The 21,256-nt window shown below is 30.1% G+C and overlaps 3 protein-coding genes across 3 annotated transcripts; 1 reads left to right on the forward strand and 2 right to left on the reverse strand.

The window, feature by feature from the left end:
• Nucleotides 1-852: 852 nt before the first annotated feature.
• On the reverse strand, nucleotides 853-8,967 carry LOC126842648 (lipase maturation factor 2-like). The gene is made up of 11 exons (XM_050579704.1): nucleotides 8,583-8,967; nucleotides 6,665-6,845; nucleotides 5,425-5,526; nucleotides 5,024-5,256; nucleotides 4,761-4,939; nucleotides 4,581-4,686; nucleotides 4,348-4,494; nucleotides 3,182-3,628; nucleotides 2,902-3,115; nucleotides 2,589-2,734; nucleotides 853-1,469 (listed from the first exon to the last, which is right to left on the reverse strand). The coding sequence occupies exons 1-11, from the start codon at nucleotides 8,674-8,676 to the stop codon at nucleotides 1,348-1,350; spliced, it is 1,971 nt and encodes a 656-aa protein (XP_050435661.1). The 5' UTR covers nucleotides 8,677-8,967; the 3' UTR covers nucleotides 853-1,347.
• A 52-nt stretch (nucleotides 8,968-9,019) lies between these two features.
• LOC126842649 (uncharacterized) lies at nucleotides 9,020-11,352 on the forward strand. Its single transcript, XM_050579705.1, has 6 exons — nucleotides 9,020-9,625; nucleotides 9,764-10,145; nucleotides 10,215-10,346; nucleotides 10,413-10,532; nucleotides 10,598-10,847; nucleotides 10,931-11,352. Exons 1-6 carry the CDS (start codon nucleotides 9,561-9,563, stop codon nucleotides 11,086-11,088), a joined length of 1,107 nt encoding a protein of 368 aa, XP_050435662.1. The 5' UTR covers nucleotides 9,020-9,560; the 3' UTR covers nucleotides 11,089-11,352.
• A 240-nt stretch (nucleotides 11,353-11,592) lies between these two features.
• Nucleotides 11,593-12,507, reverse strand: LOC126842650 (uncharacterized). The gene is made up of 2 exons (XM_050579706.1): nucleotides 12,337-12,507; nucleotides 11,593-12,250 (listed from the first exon to the last, which is right to left on the reverse strand). The coding sequence occupies exon 2, from the start codon at nucleotides 12,202-12,204 to the stop codon at nucleotides 11,731-11,733; it is 474 nt and encodes a 157-aa protein (XP_050435663.1). The 5' UTR covers nucleotides 12,205-12,250; nucleotides 12,337-12,507; the 3' UTR covers nucleotides 11,593-11,730.
• Between the last annotated feature and the right edge of the window lie 8,749 nt (nucleotides 12,508-21,256).

Genomic DNA, 21,256 nt, shown 5'->3' on the forward strand with positions numbered 1-21,256 from the left:
GATCGTACGAGAGAAACACATCTTGTGATCAACAGCTGATAACACAATGTTATTATATACCGAGTGATTCATTCGGCGCCCAATACAATTTTATAGTTTTATTTGTGTGAAAACATTTTTGTTTTTGCTATATTACAATCAAATGTTTAATATTTTCTAGAGCCTGATCAACGAAGAAATGAAAAGACTAGCAGATAAAAGAGAAGATTGGTTGAAGCGACAAGGCAAAGCCTTTAGACAATAAAAATAAAATAAGAGCCTGATCAACTTTTGTTTTTTAAATGGTAACATATATATATATATATATATATATATATATATATATATATATTTAATTGACTTTTTAAATTAAAAAACAACTTGCTGAACATTTTGACCAGTCGATAACCATTTTTGAATAAACAAATTAAAACTTATGAAAGTTAAACTCCACCTGTCGTTCTAAACTTTAAAATAATTGTTCAAAACTGGTTATCGTCCAGTCAAAGTATTCTTAATTTAAATAGTTAATAAAATATGTACAATATCGTTTAAGTCATAAAAGCCGATAAAACTCTAGAAAATAATAATAAAAAAAAAAAAGATAAAAATTCGAGTATTGTCTAATATTATAATAATATAGCATAAGTAAGCAAAAATGTTTTCAAAAAGAAAAATGACAAAATTGCAATAAATCTAAGAGAAAAAACTGGCATGGGGCGTTAAAAGTATCTGCCGGTATTTCATTATTACCATACGCAGCATAGTGTTTATAATTTTAATGGCTCAAGGTGTACTCTTATTCAGAACTCGTTTAATTAATTAATAGATATCAGTTTTTATTATTCAATGTTTCGAAATGCACACACACACACACAAATAAAAAAAAAAAGTTCACAATGGAAAATACTATAAATAATAGTGTAATCAGAGCTGTAAATATCGTGTTTAAATACATATATATATATCGAAAAAGTGGCAGGAAAATATCAAATTTCTAAAAAACATCACACATCTAAAATGGCTAAATTTCTAATATTGAAAGAATTTTTTTTTTTAATATATAATATTATGTTGATGCGATAGATACAAACTAGTATAATTCTTCCATCTATATGTATGAAATATATTATGTATAAAACAAAAAATAAAATAAAATAAAAAAAAAACGAAAAAAAAAACATGTGAACATATAAGTGTATATACAAAACATACAAAAATTAAAAGGACAAATAATACGAGGGGCATACAGATCATTTTTTTTAAATTTTATATGAGAGGTAACAAAAAAAAACTTTTAAGAAAAAATCAAAAAGGAGTAAATTTAAGTCTTATACCACGGCAACGTTTTCAACTTAAACAGTTGCTTTATTCTTTTTTGAAACTGCCCGGAAATGCTATACAAACGAAACCGGCCATTAAAAAACCAAAAATCAAAAGACGTGGATCGATCACAGTTTGCTGCGTTGTTCTGATCTGATCCAAAATGTCTGTAAACAAATAAAAAAATAGAATTAAATTATAATATTATAAATAATATTGAAAAAAAAACCGCGCGAGTCTTAGTGATTCTTTAAAATAAGTTTATCTAAAAAAATTGTATTTCAACGACATTTGTACACAATTTCAATTAAAAATGATTTAAAATAATAACACTCTTGGTGACAATTAGACTCATATACTTCTAACCGGGCTGAAAAAACGAGCTCAAACAATATTGACGTACTAAAAAATAACACTTAGATAAATTATTATTACGCAACAGAGAAGTGACTAACGATTGAATGTAATGTATTTGAACTATTGTTACGTATACGATTGTTAATTTGACGTGAAGTGATAACCCAATCGAATGTAAATGACGTTGTTTATCAATATGATAGTTTAAAAGATTATCGTTTAATCTAATTGTTGTCGCAAAACTGTAATGCTATTAACCTGTCGTCACACCTAGAAAAGTTGATAATAAGTCTATAACACTTAACGACTTTTTCAGTCACCTCGCATTAATTAGACAAAAATTCTTAATACATGTAACTATATTCATAAGCATAGTTATAGTTTATATTATAGTTCTATGATATAATTTTTTAAACTAAAATTTAAATCAAATCTTCTTTATATTAAATCATTAAAAATGATCTAATGTTTGGTGGGTTCAAAATATTATTCTAATGAGCTGGGCAAATATCGAATAATTTTTTACTTGGATAAAGTGATAAAATATATTTTAGATTTGTTGCAGTGCGGAAAAGGCATATTTTTTACAACAATGAGGTTTTATTGATGTTTGTGATTTTTTAAATAATTTCATACGTCAATCAATTTAACTCAAGACACATTGTGTTTTGAAAATAGTAGTATATTATTTAAATTTATAATATTTCTATGTCGGTCAAAATATTTAATATATTATTCTCGTTTTAATACTCAAGACTTTTACTGATTAGGTAAAAAGACGAGGTTTATTCAATGCACAGTATGTAACGAATAACTGGGGTTTACGGGTTAAGTTTATTGTGCTGACGACCAACAAAATTACTATACAACTATTCCTACGCCAACAGTTAATATATCATTTTTTTTTTATTTTTAAATTTATAACTTACGCTTGAAAATCGGGTTGATGTCCTTGGGTGTCCTGTTCAACAATAATTTGTAACTTTTCAATTGGTCCAAAAGAACTTGGCTGGTTTTGTCCGTAGGGGCGAGATATTCCGAAATAAACTTTCTTGTCCACCATATGCCTCTCAATCTGCAGATACACAAACGATAAATTAACATAGATTAATTACAATAGAGTAATATTGCCAATTTTTTTTTTTTGCATAATGCCCATATTATTTTTAAATACATTATATATATAAAAAAAGCAGCTTATATGGCCATATTTTGTCGGATTTAATGGTATACGTCATCTACCTTTGGACGTTTGTAGAGAATTTGTAGTTGTACAACGATGCTTTTATGAACTTTGGCGGCGACTTGATGAAACGTGCCGGGACGTCCAACAGTGAAATCACTTCTTTTTGGTTGTTCAACAAACGGAACACGAGACTCAAGAACCAAGGGTTTTCAGCCGGAGTCGAGTAGGCGGCAAAAAACAACTGCTCGTCGAGCATGGCCTTGTAAGGAGCTGAAATCACAACGGTCGATAAGTACTTCAGTCGTAATCTCTAAAAACTCGAAAACCAAAACGTACCGACGATGGGCGGAGTTGCATTAACGTTGCCTGGTTTGTACAAAAACTCGTATTCGTACCACGGTCCTTTGATGTCGTTGGCTCCTTCTAATATGATTTCATTGCGGCTATTGAAATTAATCAATTCCTTTGGCGGAACGTAGGAACTGCTTAATTGGAATGGAGCTATATCGTTGAAAACTATTTTCATATCTTTCGTTAGGGTACTGTTAATGTTTGCAGACGGATGAAGACAAGATAATTTGTAGGAGCTCAAAAAGAAAAAAAACAAACAGATTCCAAAGTACGTTGTCGATTTTAACAGATTGCCTATGGGTTCACCGAGTTTGGACGGCATACATACATACAACGATTGTGCACATTGGAAAAAAAACGAAATCGCAGCGTAGATAAAAACAAACGGTATAGCTTTCTCCATTAATGTTATGAACTGTTTAGGAGTAAACCCTGGAAAATAAATACATAAATAGGTATTAATACCAATTATCCATAGTCCATTAGTTATTACCTCTAGACTAAAAAAAAAAAACAACAACAACATAAAATTAAGTGGCGACAAGCTGATAAGTGTCATCATCCAAATTTGGTATTGTTAACTGTCCTGTTTTTGAAACGACTAAGCAAACATTTTAATATCTTAACAAAAATTACTTTTTATAAATTGTTGGAGTCTAAGACATTGACATATATATTATTCTTTGGAACATTCATTAAAAAAAAGAACACGTTCCAAAACACAATTTTTAATTTGAATAATAATTTTTTTTTTAAATTTAAATTATATTCTAATTAATCGAAAAAATAACAAGTAAAAATTTATCAACTTGGATAAAGACATCTTGTTTTCTACTTAATATTTTTGAAATTTGGAATCGATAACAACTGTTTTCTTTCGTTATGAAAAGTTTTTATGTTAAGAATAGAACTTAAATTATTTTCTGAAGTCATTATAACTTTAACTTGACTAATATTGTAATTTTATTTTAGATATGTAATCCAGATGTCTAACATTATTTTTTAAAAAACTTTTAATATCATATTTTTTTCCAATTAGATTAATGTTTAAAAAATATCATAATATATACTCTATTAAAACATTAATTTAATCGGGAACAAATATCGATTAATAAACGTTATACATTTTTTTTTCAACCTTTGTTACTTACCAACAGAGAAATCGGGTGTGTTTGAAGGACTGATTTTGAAATTGTACAGCGTAGCAACGATGGCAACCAAAAGAACGGCAGCGTTGAGCGTCATTAATCTTGTGAATATGGCAGAGCACCATTGGCGACTTTTCGTCAAGGCCAACTCTGAAAATGGAAATAAAAACGTTTTTAATATAAAATTTTTAACTTATTTTCGATTGAAAAACTTTTTTTTTTAAAATAATTTTTACCTTTATAGAACGTATGGTCGTCCAACAGCGACAAGCAAAGGACCACGTTCAAAAGGTTGTAGTAGCTGAAATTTCCAGAAGCCAATATTCCGAATTGCATAAATATCTAATGCCCGAAACAACAAACAATTTAATAATATACTCTGCTAGTTGATTGTTTTTAATAACCTTAATATTTACCTGGATATAGTATGCCAGTTTTTTAACCGATCGTATCGGGACCAAAAACAAAAGAGGTACGAATATCTCGTTCACTTCGGCCAGTACGGTCACCGATTTCAAAAACCAAGCCGGAAAATAGTGAACGTACCATGAAATAGTATTTGGCAACGGTAATGTCTCGAAATATTTCGACATAGCTACAAGAAAAAAACAAAATGGTATTCACAAATTAAGACTTTATCGAGTTTTCGATCATACACTACTATTGTTGTGAGTCTTACCGGTCAAATCGTACCAAGCGGGATTTTTCGAGATCATTTTAACAATGCCGGCAGAAAACGATACTCTGAACAGCAACCATCTGACGAGCCAAAATGGAATTCCATCATGAGGCGAAGACACCAACGAGGTATGCAGACGTAAATTGCGTTTTTTTGATGGCGGTTTGGGTCTCAGGTGGAAAAATGGAGCGACCAATATGCACAATGAGCCAACTTCCAAAAGTAGGTGGTCGCTGTAACCGAAAAACGTTTTTTTTAAATACTACAATAATATAATGTAATGCTAATGACCGACTGAATGTCGAACCGACGACAGTGAACGCCAACAAAGCACTGGCATCGCTTTACTTGTTTGGCCACTCGTCAAATACAGTTATTATAATAATATGTCGAGTACTTACGCTAAATGATTCATGAACACTTGACCGACGTTGTACAACGACAAGTACGAGATCCATAAAATGAAGAATACAAATTTGTTGCATACTTTTTGCGATACAAACCTGAATACAAAAGGCACATTATTACATTTTATTAATTGTTTAGTACAGATTATATTATCAGACATTTATGTAAAACAAAGTACTTAATAGTTTAATTTATCCTTAAACTGTCCTACTGCCTGTTTAAATAAAATAAAATCATTAACAAATAAACAAGATTTTTTTTTCTGTAATAAAATACAAATATTATGCATTAAAAATACTTAGAAAAGGCAGAATAAATATTTATATCAAGGAATAAACGAATAACCGTAAAATATAAATATATCAATACGTCTTTCATAAATTGAACATTAATTATGTGGCCATCATAACTTAATTATATCAATTGACTGAATTAAATTAACTGTTTATACAATTTTAACTTTACTTTACTTTGTTATTTTTTTTTTTTTTTTTTATCAAGCCAAAACTTAATAAGCAGTTATTATTAGTTTTTGTTATATGTTTATTAGCTTTTTAAACAAAATAAAAAATTATTGTAAATAAATCTTTAGGGTATAAATTTTATTAATTTTCAATGGAATTATTATGTTTATACTTTTTTAATTACAATGTACAAATATTAAAATAAATATTACAATGTAAATTAAAAAATTGTTTTATTGTATTTATTTTTATAGTTTTGTTTATGTTACAGAAAAATGGAGGTATTCTACATACATAATACAAACCCACTAATTTTTAGGTATTTTTTTATAATAGAAAAAAATTATGTACACTACAATAGAAGACAATTGTCTGAAAAATAAAAAAAAGAACTGTGTATTTGTTTTGTACGAGTTAACAAATAGATACCACGCTGTTGCGGCTAAGGTTTTATTGGTCTTATGTATCTAATCATGAGTTACATTAATGTTCTTTGTAAATCATAAACATATGGTACGTCGTGGATAGAAATAACTAACTAAACGTTATAAATTATTCGTAGTCGACTTCTTAAAAATTACATAATACAAAACATTCGGTAACTGTTTTACAATATAAATAGTGATATTAAATGAGCTCGTAATTATTATAATCTAACCTGACTCATATTTTTTTTTTTATTTATCAAATATTTACGTCGGCACATATTTAACATACATTATTTATAGGTTCAAAAGTTAAGGTAGGCGATTTAATATAGAGATCTTACCCGAGAAAAGCAAAAAGCACTCCGACCAAAGCAATTACGTCAAACATGTATTCAACAGTCAATCCAATTTCCGACGAAAACCATAGCAAAGTGGGTTTCGCAAAAAATTTATCCCATATTTTCGGGCTCTCATTGCGAAGTACATTCTGTACAGGTAAGATGCCGTTGTCCCCGTACAAACCTTAAACGATAAACAACAATAATCAATATTTAATTATTTCGCTAAAAAGTAATGACATTAACTTGTATTCTTGTATTCAGTAGATAATGTAGATAGATGTGTTAGATAATATTTTCATTTTCTTAATTGAAAAAATATGTTTGTTTAAGTAATAAGATGTGTAATTCACATAAAAAACAAAAAGAATTCCCACATGATACCCAATGTATGTATTCTGAATTTTAAAACTGGTACAAATTAAGTTTTTTCCCATAAGATAACAATTTTGTTAATTAGGTCACTTTTTGCGGAGGCATTTACTCAACGATAAAAAACTAAAATAATTATTCCTCAATAAAACATTGATTTTTTGTTTTTCGCAACAAACATTCAATATCTAATTTCCTGTCTTTTATTTCAACCAAGACTTATGTAATATACGATTCGACAAATCGAATGGAATTATTAATGCGTATTATTACACATTTTTATTCATAGCTAACAAATTAACACAATGGGTATTAGTGACTGTATATAAACGTGGTAATTAGTTTTTTTTAACCGCTATTGCGTCGTAGGTCGTTTGCGGGTGAACGAGTGTTTTAGGCATAATTTAGAAACTAAGTTTGACGAGAAAAACCCGAAAACATAGTCTGTAACAAATTCACTTTACCGAACACCTTATTTTTGCTGTAAATAGTTTTTTTTACGCTGATTACAAATCTGAAGTCAGAATTAGGCGGACTTCTTTAGTTCAAAAGTCATAGCTACTTGAAATATGATTATTTACGCGTGTTTGAACTTTCAACGCCTGCTGGCTTCAGGAGCCGACTCGAACGCCCCCAAAGCCCTCAGAGGAAGAAACAGCTTTCCTTAAGGACTAAACCAACCTATCCTCGCATCGCCGACAAATGTATGGCTCGGCACCAGCCGTCGCCTGTTATTATACGCACAATTTCGAGTAGCTATAACTTTTGAACTAGAGGAGTCCGCCTAATTCCGACTACAGATTCGTAATCAGCGTAAAAAAAACGCTATAAATTGGCAAAAAAAAGGGTGTCCAAATTACGCCCATGGTCTTCACACACACAAACACATTTTGAAAAATAACCGCTTGGGAACTTGACTAAATTTATTGTGGTGAACCTACTAGTTTTACTATTATGCAATTGATGAATATTTAGAAATATATAATTAAGAACCTATAAACCTTATAGTAAAACTAAGAACTTCCCATTGTAGTTAATAAATAATTACATATTACGAAATTATTATTGTAAATAGAAAGTATCTCAATATAAAAGAGACCCCGATCGTCGCATTGTCGATCAATGTCGTTCAGCGATTGTTACGTTATACTAGTTTTTAGTTATTTTGATTCCTTCCTGACTACACTTATCCACATGTTCTGAAACTGGACTTAGAACACCCAGCTCACTACACATAGGCCATCTAAAATTTTCCAGAAAAAATAATTATCTATATTTATACACAAAATTGCTATCGTTTTGCGAGAAAAACAATAATTTCAAATGGTGAGAATTTATTTTTGTACGGTTAGCGTGGAAAATCAGATGCAGTTAAAAATAATCTAATCCGAATAATTATTTTAGTGGGGTGATAAATAATTGGCCCAGCACCGCAATACACGGTACACTCATAGAAAGTTCAACGGCACACGGACGGCGTCCAAACGCGGTCCACGGCGTTCGGACTGACCGGAGCCGGGCGGCAAGTATCGTTTCGTTGGCGACTTACCGGCTTTTTGCACGTAGAGCGAGATGAACGCTTGCAGGTAGATGACCGCAACGCCACGGAGGAACAGGTTCCTCGTATACCTGATGTACAGCATGTTTACGTGTACGGGCACAAAGCAAGGTGTTCAATCGACAACAACGACCCGCGTCGAAATATGTAAACCGGACAAAACGTGTAAAACAACAACGGTAACGCGCGCAACAAACACACCTTTCGTTTGTATATTTAGTTCGATTTCAAATACATCGTTTCGGCAATCAAATGCTAAAGTACGGTAACCCGACACGGTTCAAGTTCATCGAACGGCCGACGACTCGACTCCGGGCCTCGCTAGTATGCTTGCCGCTTGGGGGAGACAACGCTACGAGAACAACAACCACTTACCGCTCGCTGCTCACCGGCGGGCGGCGGCCGGGCCGGGAGGTTGGCCGTGACATATCGGTTTTTCGCTACAGTGTGGCCACCGTCGCGGCGAAAAACGTCCGAACGTCTCGATTGGTCGGTCGTCCGCCGTGCCGTCCAATAGGGAGCCGCTGTCGTTTCTCGTTTTGCCAGCAGCTACTCTACCGTCGTCCGGTCGGTTATGGTTACAACCGAGCCTGGTTGTACCATGGAGTACAACCGTTTTACTTTTTTTTATCAAACGTTACGTTATCGTTATTGTGATAACGGGTCCGTACAGACCTGCTGATAGTAGAGCACACTAGATAGTAAATAAAAACAATTTGAAATAATATGAATCTCAGACAAGAGAACAAAAATTGCGCATCAGATACTTAAAAAAAAAGTCACGTTATCGTAAATCAAATAAAAAAATGCACCTTTAACCGTACTTATAATATTATGTTTAATAACTATTTTACTAGTAAGTTTATCTAACCATGTTAATCGGTATTAATAAATACAAGTAACGTTGATGTACAAACATAATAGATTTCGATTAAATTAAGTATTAATGCAATATTTTTAATAACAAAAATGTTCCAATTGTTTTATTTGTCAAGATTAAAAACATTCTCGCAAATAACATTAAACCGGCTCAAGTACGTATGTATTACTATTGGTTTAAAACTACTTCTCTTAAGTAGGTGCTGTGCATGGCTTAACAACTCCTATGCCATAAGGCGCCTGTTGTAGTAATGAACAATAATTTCCTATAGAATATTTAATTTTCTTTGCAGTGAATACATCAATTATGTGCTAGCGTTTTTTATAGCCGCAACCGTAATTTATAACGAATGGCTTGTATATTCGCTGTATGCAGGCAATTGGCCATCGTTGTATTGCGGTAATGAAGATTATTGCACTAGAGTTTTGTTAGTGGCCGATCCACAAATATTGGGTGAAGAGCATGAAAATTTGTTGACGCGTTGGGACAGTGATCGATACTTGTTTAACACTTATGGCCGGGCATTCCAACACGTCAGACCCGACAATGTTGTATTCATGGGTGATCTGATGGACGAAGGATCATTGGCCGACCAACAATGTTTCGAAAGATATTTGTACAGGTTTTGCAAGATATTTTTCTTGAAAAATTCTCCTCCTATAGCATCGCAGAATGTGAGTTTATAAAAATAGTTTCTCTTTGTTCTGTTGTAAACGATGTTAAACGGTCAAATTGTCATTTAGGTGATTTTCATTCCGGGTGACAACGATATCGGAGGCGAAGAAGAAATTGTTATCCGAGAAAAAGTCGATCGTTTCAATGCCCATTTTGGGTCGCCGGAAATAATTGAAAAACAAAATATTCAATTTATTATGGTAACGGTTTTTATTAATTTTTTTTCATAAATTATTACTAATAATTACAATAAATTTAAAATTTAGGTAAACAAATTAATAGAATCAATGCCTAATAATACAGACACTTCTAATTCGACAAAAACAATAAAAATTATGTTTTCACACGTACCGTTGACGACGAAATGGTCCCAATACACGGATAAAGTAACATCCCATTATTTACTCAAGTGATTTTGGATGAACTTTAATTATGAAATTACATTTTGCAGGTGTTACACGAGTTTAACAATGAATTCATCATCTCCGCTCACGATCATAACTCGTACAATTTTGTCAGCAACGCGAAAACAAAAGAACGTATATTTGTACAAAGACTGGGTTTCAACAATTTAAGCAGTATGTCTGGAGCGCAGTGGAGGTTCGGACAACAATCCCCACACGTCGTCACCGAAATCATCGTGCCCACGTGTTCGTACAGAATGGGATCTGAAAACGTGGGATACGGCGTGTTGACTATTGGTAAAGTATTTCATATATTGTATCGATATACTAATTTGGTCGTAGTGCTTATAATTTCAGTCTTTAATTTTTTGTTTCTTTAGATACATTCAGACATTCGGTCACTTATACAATATTATGGTCTCCGTCAAGATTTTATAGTTTAAACATATATCTGTACGTTTGGGTTTTATGTTTTTTCCTATATTTATTGCATTTATTTACCAGAAACAGTAATTCCATTACGTACAGAGTGATATGAAAATCGAGCGATCAAAATTCGACTTAATGTTTTTCTTTGAGAAAAAAGAGCGAAAGTAACTTAACAAATTGGTATAAACCTATCGAATATGCTCAAAATATAAGTTTAATTTGTCGCACATAATGTGACGTTGTGTTACAATTTTTTTTAAAATAAAAATGAACGCATACTTTTTGTGATAAATAAATGAAAAAAATATATAAATATATTTAAAGAGCAGTAAACCGGCTCAAAACTTACTACAATGACAATCTTGAATTTTTCTACCTTTTTTGTTTTTTGTTAATTGAGTTAAATTAATAACCAAGTTTAATTCAACATTGAAGTTAATTTGTTACGTTTGAGTTGTAAATAAATAAAAGAATAATTGTCTAACAATACTGTCTGCAATCTTTTACAGCAAACGCATTTGCGGCGAGTTATTAAAAAAAACCATTCACGTAGCGATTGCAGGTTTTCAGTGGTTGTTACTGTGCTACTGTGTCAAGAAACGTCTTAACTATATACATAACAAAGTAGTAACATTTTATTGAACCAACAAAGTAATACTAATTAAATATTTTTTCGAGATATTATATAATTCAAATGTACACATAGCGTTTCTTGTTATTTCTATTAAGGCTAGACGCAATCACATGCTTTTCACAATGTTTGATTACTCGAAGTTTGAAAAAGTGTCTTTTGATATTCTTTAACGGTATCGTTGCAGTTCAACGGCGAGCCTTTATTTTTAGCCAAGCATTCCAGTAAATCTTGTTCCTTTTTCTGTACCCCTTGGCTTAGCACTCCGTCTCCGATTTCGGGCAACAATTCTTTTACCGAAATGTACGCCCGCTTGTATTCGTTTTCTATCTTGCGGCTAAGCGCGTTTTGTTCTTGGTGTACATGACGAAAACGTTGCTCCCATCTTTTATCATTTTCTTCTAACGCTTCTTGGACCGACTTCTGTATTTGTAAGGTTGAAGGTTGGATTTGATAAGTCGGCACACCGATAGCCTCCGCGTTCACGCCTTGCGCTTGTCCTCGAAGTCTGTCGACGACTTTTTCCGATATGTTGACTACGTTGGGATTTTCGATTTCCAATGTTCTGCTGGTTGTGCTCGCCGATCCGCCCATTTTGACATACGATACAACAGGGCAACAGTAAACGGTTGGCGGTCAGCTGAAAAAGGTTATTTCGGCAATAAAACGGTACGATTAATATTATGACTGGGAGTCGTTATCAATAAAATAAAAAAATCTACCCACCGAATAATATTTAACGATTACTTTGCGAATCGAATATGCGATCAACGTCGAATCGAATAAAATACTCGGATCGGTTGAAACCAATTTTAGAGGAAAATATTCAAATTTAACACATCAAATTTAAATTATTTTTTTTTAATAAATGATAATGTTTTGATTTTAGGGTCAACTTCACTTGAAATATTTTCATAACCTCGATTACTCATGTTTTGATAACAAACATATGGTTATTACCGCGGTCCGGGTAATCCACTCTATCCACGGATGCCGGGTTATTTTAAATTGTTATGATCAGCTGATAACAACAACTAACGTTGATAAGAAAAGTTTGATTTTTATATTTTAAAAGCGTGACCATAATGTGCTTAATTTGCGAAGATGAACAACGGATCTACTTCACCGACGAGTAAATCCACTATTTATTAAGGAGTAATGTACCGGCAATATTTATTTTTGAGAAATATTACTAAAATAATTGTGCATAATTATCAGTACAGTCAAGACGATTTTGTATAATATATTAAACATATTGATTACAATTATTTTTTTTTGATAGAACACAAATCAATGACATTTGACGTGTTAAAGAAACCAAATTTTAGTATTTACTTTTGGTGATTATAATGTGCATTGGTTTGTGCGATATTTCCAAAATTACAATTTTCAAAATAAAACATGATACTTTTAGGTACACGCCAACGTAATAATATGCTTAACTAATACTTCAGAAAGTTGTGCAAATAGTGAAAAAGCTGAGTTTTGAAAGTTTATAGAGTTAAATTACAAATTGCTGTTTTACGATTAAAAATTAGAGTTAACATTGAAACAACAATACAATATGATAAATTGCCAAGTGTTAAAATATAGGTACTTTTTAAATTTTATGTATCAATATATTAGTAAGTATGTGTTAAAAACATTCAAATACAACGATAAAACTATGAAGACGTTCAACTTATTTAATAATCCATATGGTTTTAATAACTACAATAAAAAAATGTGATGATAATAAAATTAATAATAAACCTTCACCTTATACAATTTTTTCAAAAGAATTAATTGTATTTCAATATTTTAGTCAAACCACTTTAACTATTTAATAATTTTGACTGTGATATTTTTATTTTAACAAAATCTTCGAGCAAACGAACATAATGGCTTGATTCTTTTTGTTCTTGTTTTGGCATAAGAATGCTATATCCTAAAAAAAAATGTAAAAAAATTGCTATAATTTTCATTTGCAACAAATTTTTCTCATTTTTCACACAAAGAGTTCAAAGTTCAATATCATACTAGAAAGAGAACTGTGAAAATTTATAGTCTATATAGAAAACGCATTTTTACGACTAAGTTTTATATTAAATATATGTTGTCTTTTACAAGTACAAAGAAGCAATTATAATGTAAAATTATTACTTACCGAGTTTATTTTCGTCTACAATGTCATAGCTGTCGGTATTAGCCAGAAACATATTTTCGTAGGAAACGTATTTATTGGAATTTACAACAACGTGGTAATCGTTTCGATAGTTGTTCAATTCTTTAACATATATTTCAACACTTGAGGTGTTTGTTTTTAACGCTTCAACGATATTATTGCAATCACATTAGGTTTTCAAGTTTATGGGGTAATGTTGGTCGAGGAAATTAAATTTATTAAGCCCCATGAGGTTGGAGCATCGCCTGAAAACCGTGGCTAACCATTCTGGCAACGCCGTTTGTATGTTTTCTTTACCGGTGTATTTAATCAGATGGTTCAATTCGGCGTGGGTAAATGTCTTTGAACTTTTCTGGGTAAAATCTTTAAGTCGGTGAATTGTCCGAGTACTCGATGGACGGTTTTGCCCAATTCGAACAACTTAGCTTTGGTCGGCACGTCTTGGAATTTTTTGTGTCCCTAGTAAAACATATTTCTGACCAACAATACATACGAAACGACTTCCGTCAACACAGGAAGTGTCGTAAGACATTCCACGTCGAACCATCGCAAATAGATTGGCTATGTTGGCGTGGTTTCCGTTTTCCAACTTTGCATTCAGAGTAACTGTCAGCAACAACCTTATGTAATCCGTTTTGCCGGTCCGAAGCGAATCCGAGGTGGAGATTTTGTTTTCATCTCGAGACAACTCGAGGTTGAAGAAGAACATATTTTTAGGATAGAAAATCGATAACGTGTCTTTTTTCACACGTCGGTGATCATCGTGTGTTTCAATTCCAACGTGCTGTCGTGTAGATGCGCCATCTGTTGTTGCAATTCATTCTTATCCTTTGTCAAATAGTCCCAGTTTACATAGCCTGATAAACGCAGGTCGTTGAGTTCATCGTAGTGGTAACCTTTGTCTGAATCCGGATCGACTTTGGAGTCGTACAATGTTTCCGGACTTTTCGAAATCAAATAAACCGCCATTTTCCAGCTACAATGCTCTTTTAGAATTCTTTTTTATAGTGTAAATTGTTTGTATCGCTTGAATCAGCTATTTCTTTGTTGTCGAACGTCCTGACCAACAACGTTCCCAGGACGTTGTTCAAGTATACATTTATTGTCATCAGATCAGAGGCAGACTGTGTACTTGTTTCCTTCTACGATGAAGTTTCTCGAGCATCGCCAAGACGGTGTCGCCTAAGCTTTGTAAGTATTCACCGTGCGCCTTTAAATCCTGATGAGAAAATGTGTTCTCCACGAACTTCGAACCAAAAGAAATCTGATTAAGTTTAAACGAGTAATACATGAATCTAGTGTAATAACAATATTTAACATGAACATGTGTAGTTCTGACATTCAAATTGAAGAATAGCAAAATTAGCAAAATAAAACTAGTGCGGAACTGAATAATCTACAATTAGTGAAAACGGTGATTTATTATATTCAATGAAAAAAATTCAATGAACTTATAAGATACTAAACGTTATAACATTGATATAATTATTATAACACATCTACATTTTCATCGTATTCGTCGAATTAAATATTAAGTAAATATTAATTTAACGAACCACACTTTTGCAGTGCACATATGAAAGAAAATTTCATTAGGTGAAATTGCTTAAAAAAAATGCCCCCTCACCTCTGTCTTAAAGTCGAAGAATATTAAATTATCTACAACGACAATTGGTGTAAATTCCTTTTTTTACAACTTCCTAAATTTCTCCAAGTGATTATTATTATCATTAATACATTTTCTGATACAATTTGTATCATTATTTGTTTCTTAGCTTCGATAGTCTATTCAGGGCTTTCGCTGATTCCACTATGGCAATATTGACTGTCCAGAATTACTTATGTTAGTAAAATTTAAAGTTCCATTACAAGATGAAGCACCCCTTTTTTAGTACCTATTATTAAAAATAACTATACAGCCCAGAGCCATTTATTTCGACTCCTCTCCTCTGCAAATAAAATTGTTGATTATGATTTATTTTTCGACTCACTTCAACAGTTAAAAATTAAAGTTAGTAATTTGTTATTGTAAATTTTTATTTTTCGTTTTAACGCCAATGTATTTATGTTGTGTCTTGTTATCTGTATCTATATATTAATTTAATGCACATCTATATACTTTACCCTTTGGGTGTCAATAAATAAATAATATTAATTATATTATTTTGTGTTGAACGTCTTTGAATATCTTGAAAACACTGAAATGTTATTTTCATTGGGCACGTTTACCTTTTTATTTGCGCATTGAGTGTAACAAAATATATAAAACGTATATTATATTATTCATAAATAAATATTATTCTTTGCGACGGTGCTAAGTCCGGAACAACATATTTTCTTTTTTTTTTCTAATATCTGTGTTATGTAAATATTTTTTTGTCGAACCACACCTTTGCAGATGTGACACGGTGTAGGTTAGGTTATAGTTTTGCTTAATTGAATTTTGAATTTTTTATGACTTTTTTGTTAAAAAATATATACAATAGCGTTAAAAATTATCGTGGATTTTTTTTCATTACCAATTATCACAGTTCAACAAAGTTTGAAGGTAGCTGATCCGAAAAAAACTTATATCAATTTTGCACAAATGGCTCTTGTTGTTCACGTGAAAACATTGAAAGTTATTTATTTTAAAATGATATCTATTTAAAAAGTCTAATTTAAATTGTTTATCATTTCCAATAATATTATATCGAGTCAAAAATAAGATATATATATATATATATATATATTTATAAGACTTCATTGGTAAATATACTAATTATTAAAGTAAAAAAAAACACAAAAAATACTGAGAATTTTTAACTTATCAAGTTCACAAATGATGAAATCATTATCAGATTTGGTTTAAGTACCTACATTAGGTTATCCGATAACTAAAAGTACGAACTAAAGGCTGTACAGTTTGTAAATGATTGTAAGACTTGTACGTTTTAAAAGTTACCTACACAGCATATTATAAAAAAATTGTTACAATTTGTTAAAAATATATTTTTGCTCTGCCCCTTCAAAAAGTCATTTATATTTATATTCATTTTTATGACCGACGCGACAGAGTACGTTTTTATTTTTGGTTAAAACAAGAGGCTTTCTCTGATATTTTAGGTACATTCCTATTTATCATAAACCATTGACAATACATGAGAACTATTCAATTAACAAATAATTAAAGAAACAAGTATAAAAAAGTAAAAAAAAAAAATTACATTTTTTTATTATACTAATTTAAATTATATTCATTATTAAATATGTTATATGTCTTCATAGTTTTATTGTTGTATTTGTATGATTTGGAACACACTTGGTTATTTATTATATTGCATTATTGTGTTCAATATTGATTTTTTTTTTCAAAACACTTTTCTATATTTTAATTGTATAGTCATCTAAAACTCGGTTTGCTCACTATTTGAACATTTTGCTGTAGTATTGTTTTAAGATATTATTATAATTCTGTACAATTTTTTTTTTTTGTTTTGACAAATTATAGGTTTGAAAATATTGCATAAAACGGTGCGCATTATAATCTCCAAAAGTAAGTATATTTACATTTCGTTTCTTTAACACTATGTTGTATGTCTTTCTTATATATAAGGTAGGTACCAGAAGAACACAATTTAAATTTACTACCTACTATTATTAATATAACTACTAACAATTATATCTAATAAATTATGTTGTAGGATTTTTTTTTTGTAATACCTTAGAAACTTGTTTTTGGTATAAAGGATTTATTTTTAAAAATCCCTATTAGTCATTATTTCATATTCATAACAACATTTGGGTAATTAAGTTATATTTAATTGTTGCTCGTGACATACAAAGATTACGTGATTAATCACCAAATTCTCACCTTAACAGTATATAGTTAATATTTATAATTTTTTAGACAAGACCACTAAACAAATAGTACGGTTTGTTATAGTAATTTGGGTAATACAATAGATTTTTTTTTTTTAGTTCCAACCAACCGCTCAAAACTTAGTCTGATGATGTAAATAATAATAATAAATATATTTGCTTTAAAACTATCATAATAAACCGAATAAACGTATTTTGCGTAGCTTTGTTTAGGTTAGAAAAATAGTTAAACTCTTTGCCAAGGACACGTCTATAGTCTTATAAAATAATTAACAACCAATTAAAATCACCGTGATTATATACCAATAAACAAACATATGTAAGTGTTTCATTTGTGAAATATTATTTTATAAACAAAATTGTGTTAATAAATAGGGGATTTACGTTCACTAAGTAAAGCAAAACAATTATTGGAGTTCTTTAATTCAAGAATAATTTACTTCAAATTTTTACTGATCAATAACCGGTTTTTAATAAGTGTTTTTAAATGTATTTAATTTCAAAATTCAAGACTGGAGGAAGAGTAAAGTGTAATATTGTTTTTATATGCGCACATTATTCAATCGCACCACACCTCAAGACTTCAATCTTATATACTTTAATAACTTTAAAAGTATTTATTTAAAATTGGTTATCAAACAGTCAAGCATATTATAATTATTATAAAAAGTTAATTAAATATATATAACGACATTACAAAGCTAAAAAAGCAAAACGCCTATGTATTTACATGTTATAAAAACCTGGTAAAACGATACGTTATTTATTATATTATTTATTTTTATTACACTTTCAATGCATTAAGTATTAACAACACTTGCATATTATAATAATGTTACTTAATTTTCTGTCTTGTGTCATTACACTTTTATTTTTCTAATTATAATAATTTACGCTATCTTAGTTGTGATCTATATCAAAAGGATTATTATTTAATTTCAGTCGTGTAATTAATCCATTCCAAACGAGTTAATCACTTATTAATAATACGAGTGCCCTTAAATTACTTATATAACTACTTTATAATAGCATACTTAACACTTTTTACTTTTATTTTCATTTTCAGTATTTGAAAACGTAATAATTACCTAATCTTTCTTTTATCGCATTACTACCCATTTGCGATAACAATTGTCGGTAGTTTAAAATTGGAATTTGGATAGTTTTATAGTAGAATTTCTATCAACACATATACTTACATGTTGTGTTACCGTGTCGAATTTGCTCTTTCACTTTTGACTTGCACCGTGTCTTCTTTGGTTTATTGGTATAATTTATCTCTCACTTAAATAGGTTATAAAAGTAATACCTAAGTATAATAAAATTTATAAGTGGCTCAAACTGCTCAGAGTTTACTGTAAAAACATCTAAATTATGTCTATAAAGCATTTTGTTATGGTTGATACCATTTGGTATTTACCAGTAACCAGTTTTAGTTTTCAACTACAAGTTATGTTCCCAATGAAGATTTATCAAAATTCCAAATAGGTGTTATTGTTAATCGCTAATTTAATTTTAAATTGTCAACACAATAATATCTCGCTACGATATTAAAATACCTAATAGATTTAAAATACTATACATAACTTTATAGGCGTTCTTATTTATCCAATGGTCTCATTATAGTACACCATTTTTAGTATTTATTTATTTTTAATTATTAAGTAACATTATTTGCATAATATGGTTTACCGACAAATTCCAATGATATTACATAACTTATGTTTTAGAATTGTTCGAGTTCGCCAATATTATGATGTTTGAGAATTTCTTTGTCTTGATAATAATTAATATTCATATATACTTATTGTAAAAGTAAATAATAATCCAGTATCATATAGGTACTAGGTTTAATATATTTAAATCAGTCGATTTCTAAACTGAAATCGTTAATTTTATGCCTAAAGGCTAAGTATGGTAAAATCTATGAATACTATTATGAGAAAAGTGTTTATATAGATAGCGCGCATATTAATTTTTAATCAACAGAACATCTATCACACTGTTGTTGTTATTATATTATTATTATTATTTAAGATAATATTTAATTCATCGACCTATTTATCTATTTTTAAATGACAAAAATAATTGTCGTGCTCGTACAGATTTGTCTAAATCATACCTCTAAAAAAAAAAAAATAATAACAATAATATTTTATCAATTTGTTATTTAATGGCTGACTGTTGACATGGATAATAAACATACAAAATAATAAACACAAAAATAATGATAATTTATCTAAAACAAATCACAAAACGATGTTTACGATATTTTAAATGAACCAAAACAAGATAACAATAATTAAATGGTATTAGTTAGTGAAATATTTCCAAATTAAACGATTAAAAAAACCAGAACCATTTTACAAAATTCCTCGATACAAAACAAAACTGAAGAACAGGTTTACAGGAGATAGGTACAAAAAATAAATGTTTAAACTATGTAATTTTTTTTGGTGGTCCAAAAAATTGCATAAAATGTACAGAAAAACAAAAATTATCTACATATTTAAAAAACAGACCTATTTAATTTTTTTCTCAAAACAATGGTTCTTAAACTAGCTGAGATATTATTAGTTTAAGTATCACAATATTAGTTTTAAAACATTTTCTGTTAAAGGCTTAAAATTGAAACATTTGAAATTTTTTAATTTCTAATTTATTACAAAACCATGTTTGACGACAACATAGAAAGGAACTTTAGTTTGATTTGAAGCGGTCGACTTTACTTTTGCCTTTCGAGGTGGTTTTTACTTAGAAAAAAAGTCGCTTGTATATTTAGAAAATGTAAAAAGCGTTAATAAGCATTATTATTTGTACGTTTTTTAAATTAGAATAAAAATATAATTTTTAATTGAAATATTTTTAATTATATCATGTACATGTATGATCATCAACTTTTATATTATAATATGCACTCGTTTTTGGTGCTTTTTAAATAATTTGTTTCATTCCAGAATATAATTATCTGTTGATTGACAATTATTAACCTAACCAGCTGGTTTTTTTTTTTAGTACAACTAGATATTTTGTTTTTAAAAATATCAAGGCTAATATTATAATGCTTCGCTGTGGCGTCGTCAGTCACGATGACGGCCAAATCATCATCTATATATGTACATAAAAATAGGTATAAAACCTATCTATGCATAACATGTTATTTAGTACCTAACCAGACATTACAAGACTAATAATGTGTTCGGAATCAAATATTACGTTTTAAATACAAAAAACCATTACATATTATAGCAGCTTGAGCTATATACATAATAAGTAATATATTCACATCCTAAACCTGTAAAGCATTAGCATATTTTAGCAATGGTTATGCTAACAATATACAAAACAAATGATAGAAAAAAAAATGACTCCTCATTTTTTTATGCCTCATAATTATTATTGTTCAACGCTTGGATCGAAATTTTTGGTTAAATATTATACTGATGAAGTAATTATTATAGATCATTTCGATCATCCGTAAAACCTTTATACACATGGTGTATCTGAAATGTGTGTGGGATCTATGTGATAATGATATGAGATCATTACTCTACTATACAGGGGGAGCTATTAAACGATATTTTTTGAAAAATCAAAATTGTTCGCTTAAAAGGATTTTGC

The sequence above is a fragment of the Adelges cooleyi genome, unplaced genomic scaffold (assembly GCF_023614345.1).
Source record: "Adelges cooleyi isolate 19-005CV unplaced genomic scaffold, UGA_ACOO_1.1 ACOO_flye_CR_arks_rails_tigmint_CR_PRNA_574, whole genome shotgun sequence".
NCBI lineage: Eukaryota > Metazoa > Arthropoda > Insecta > Hemiptera > Adelgidae > Adelges > Adelges cooleyi.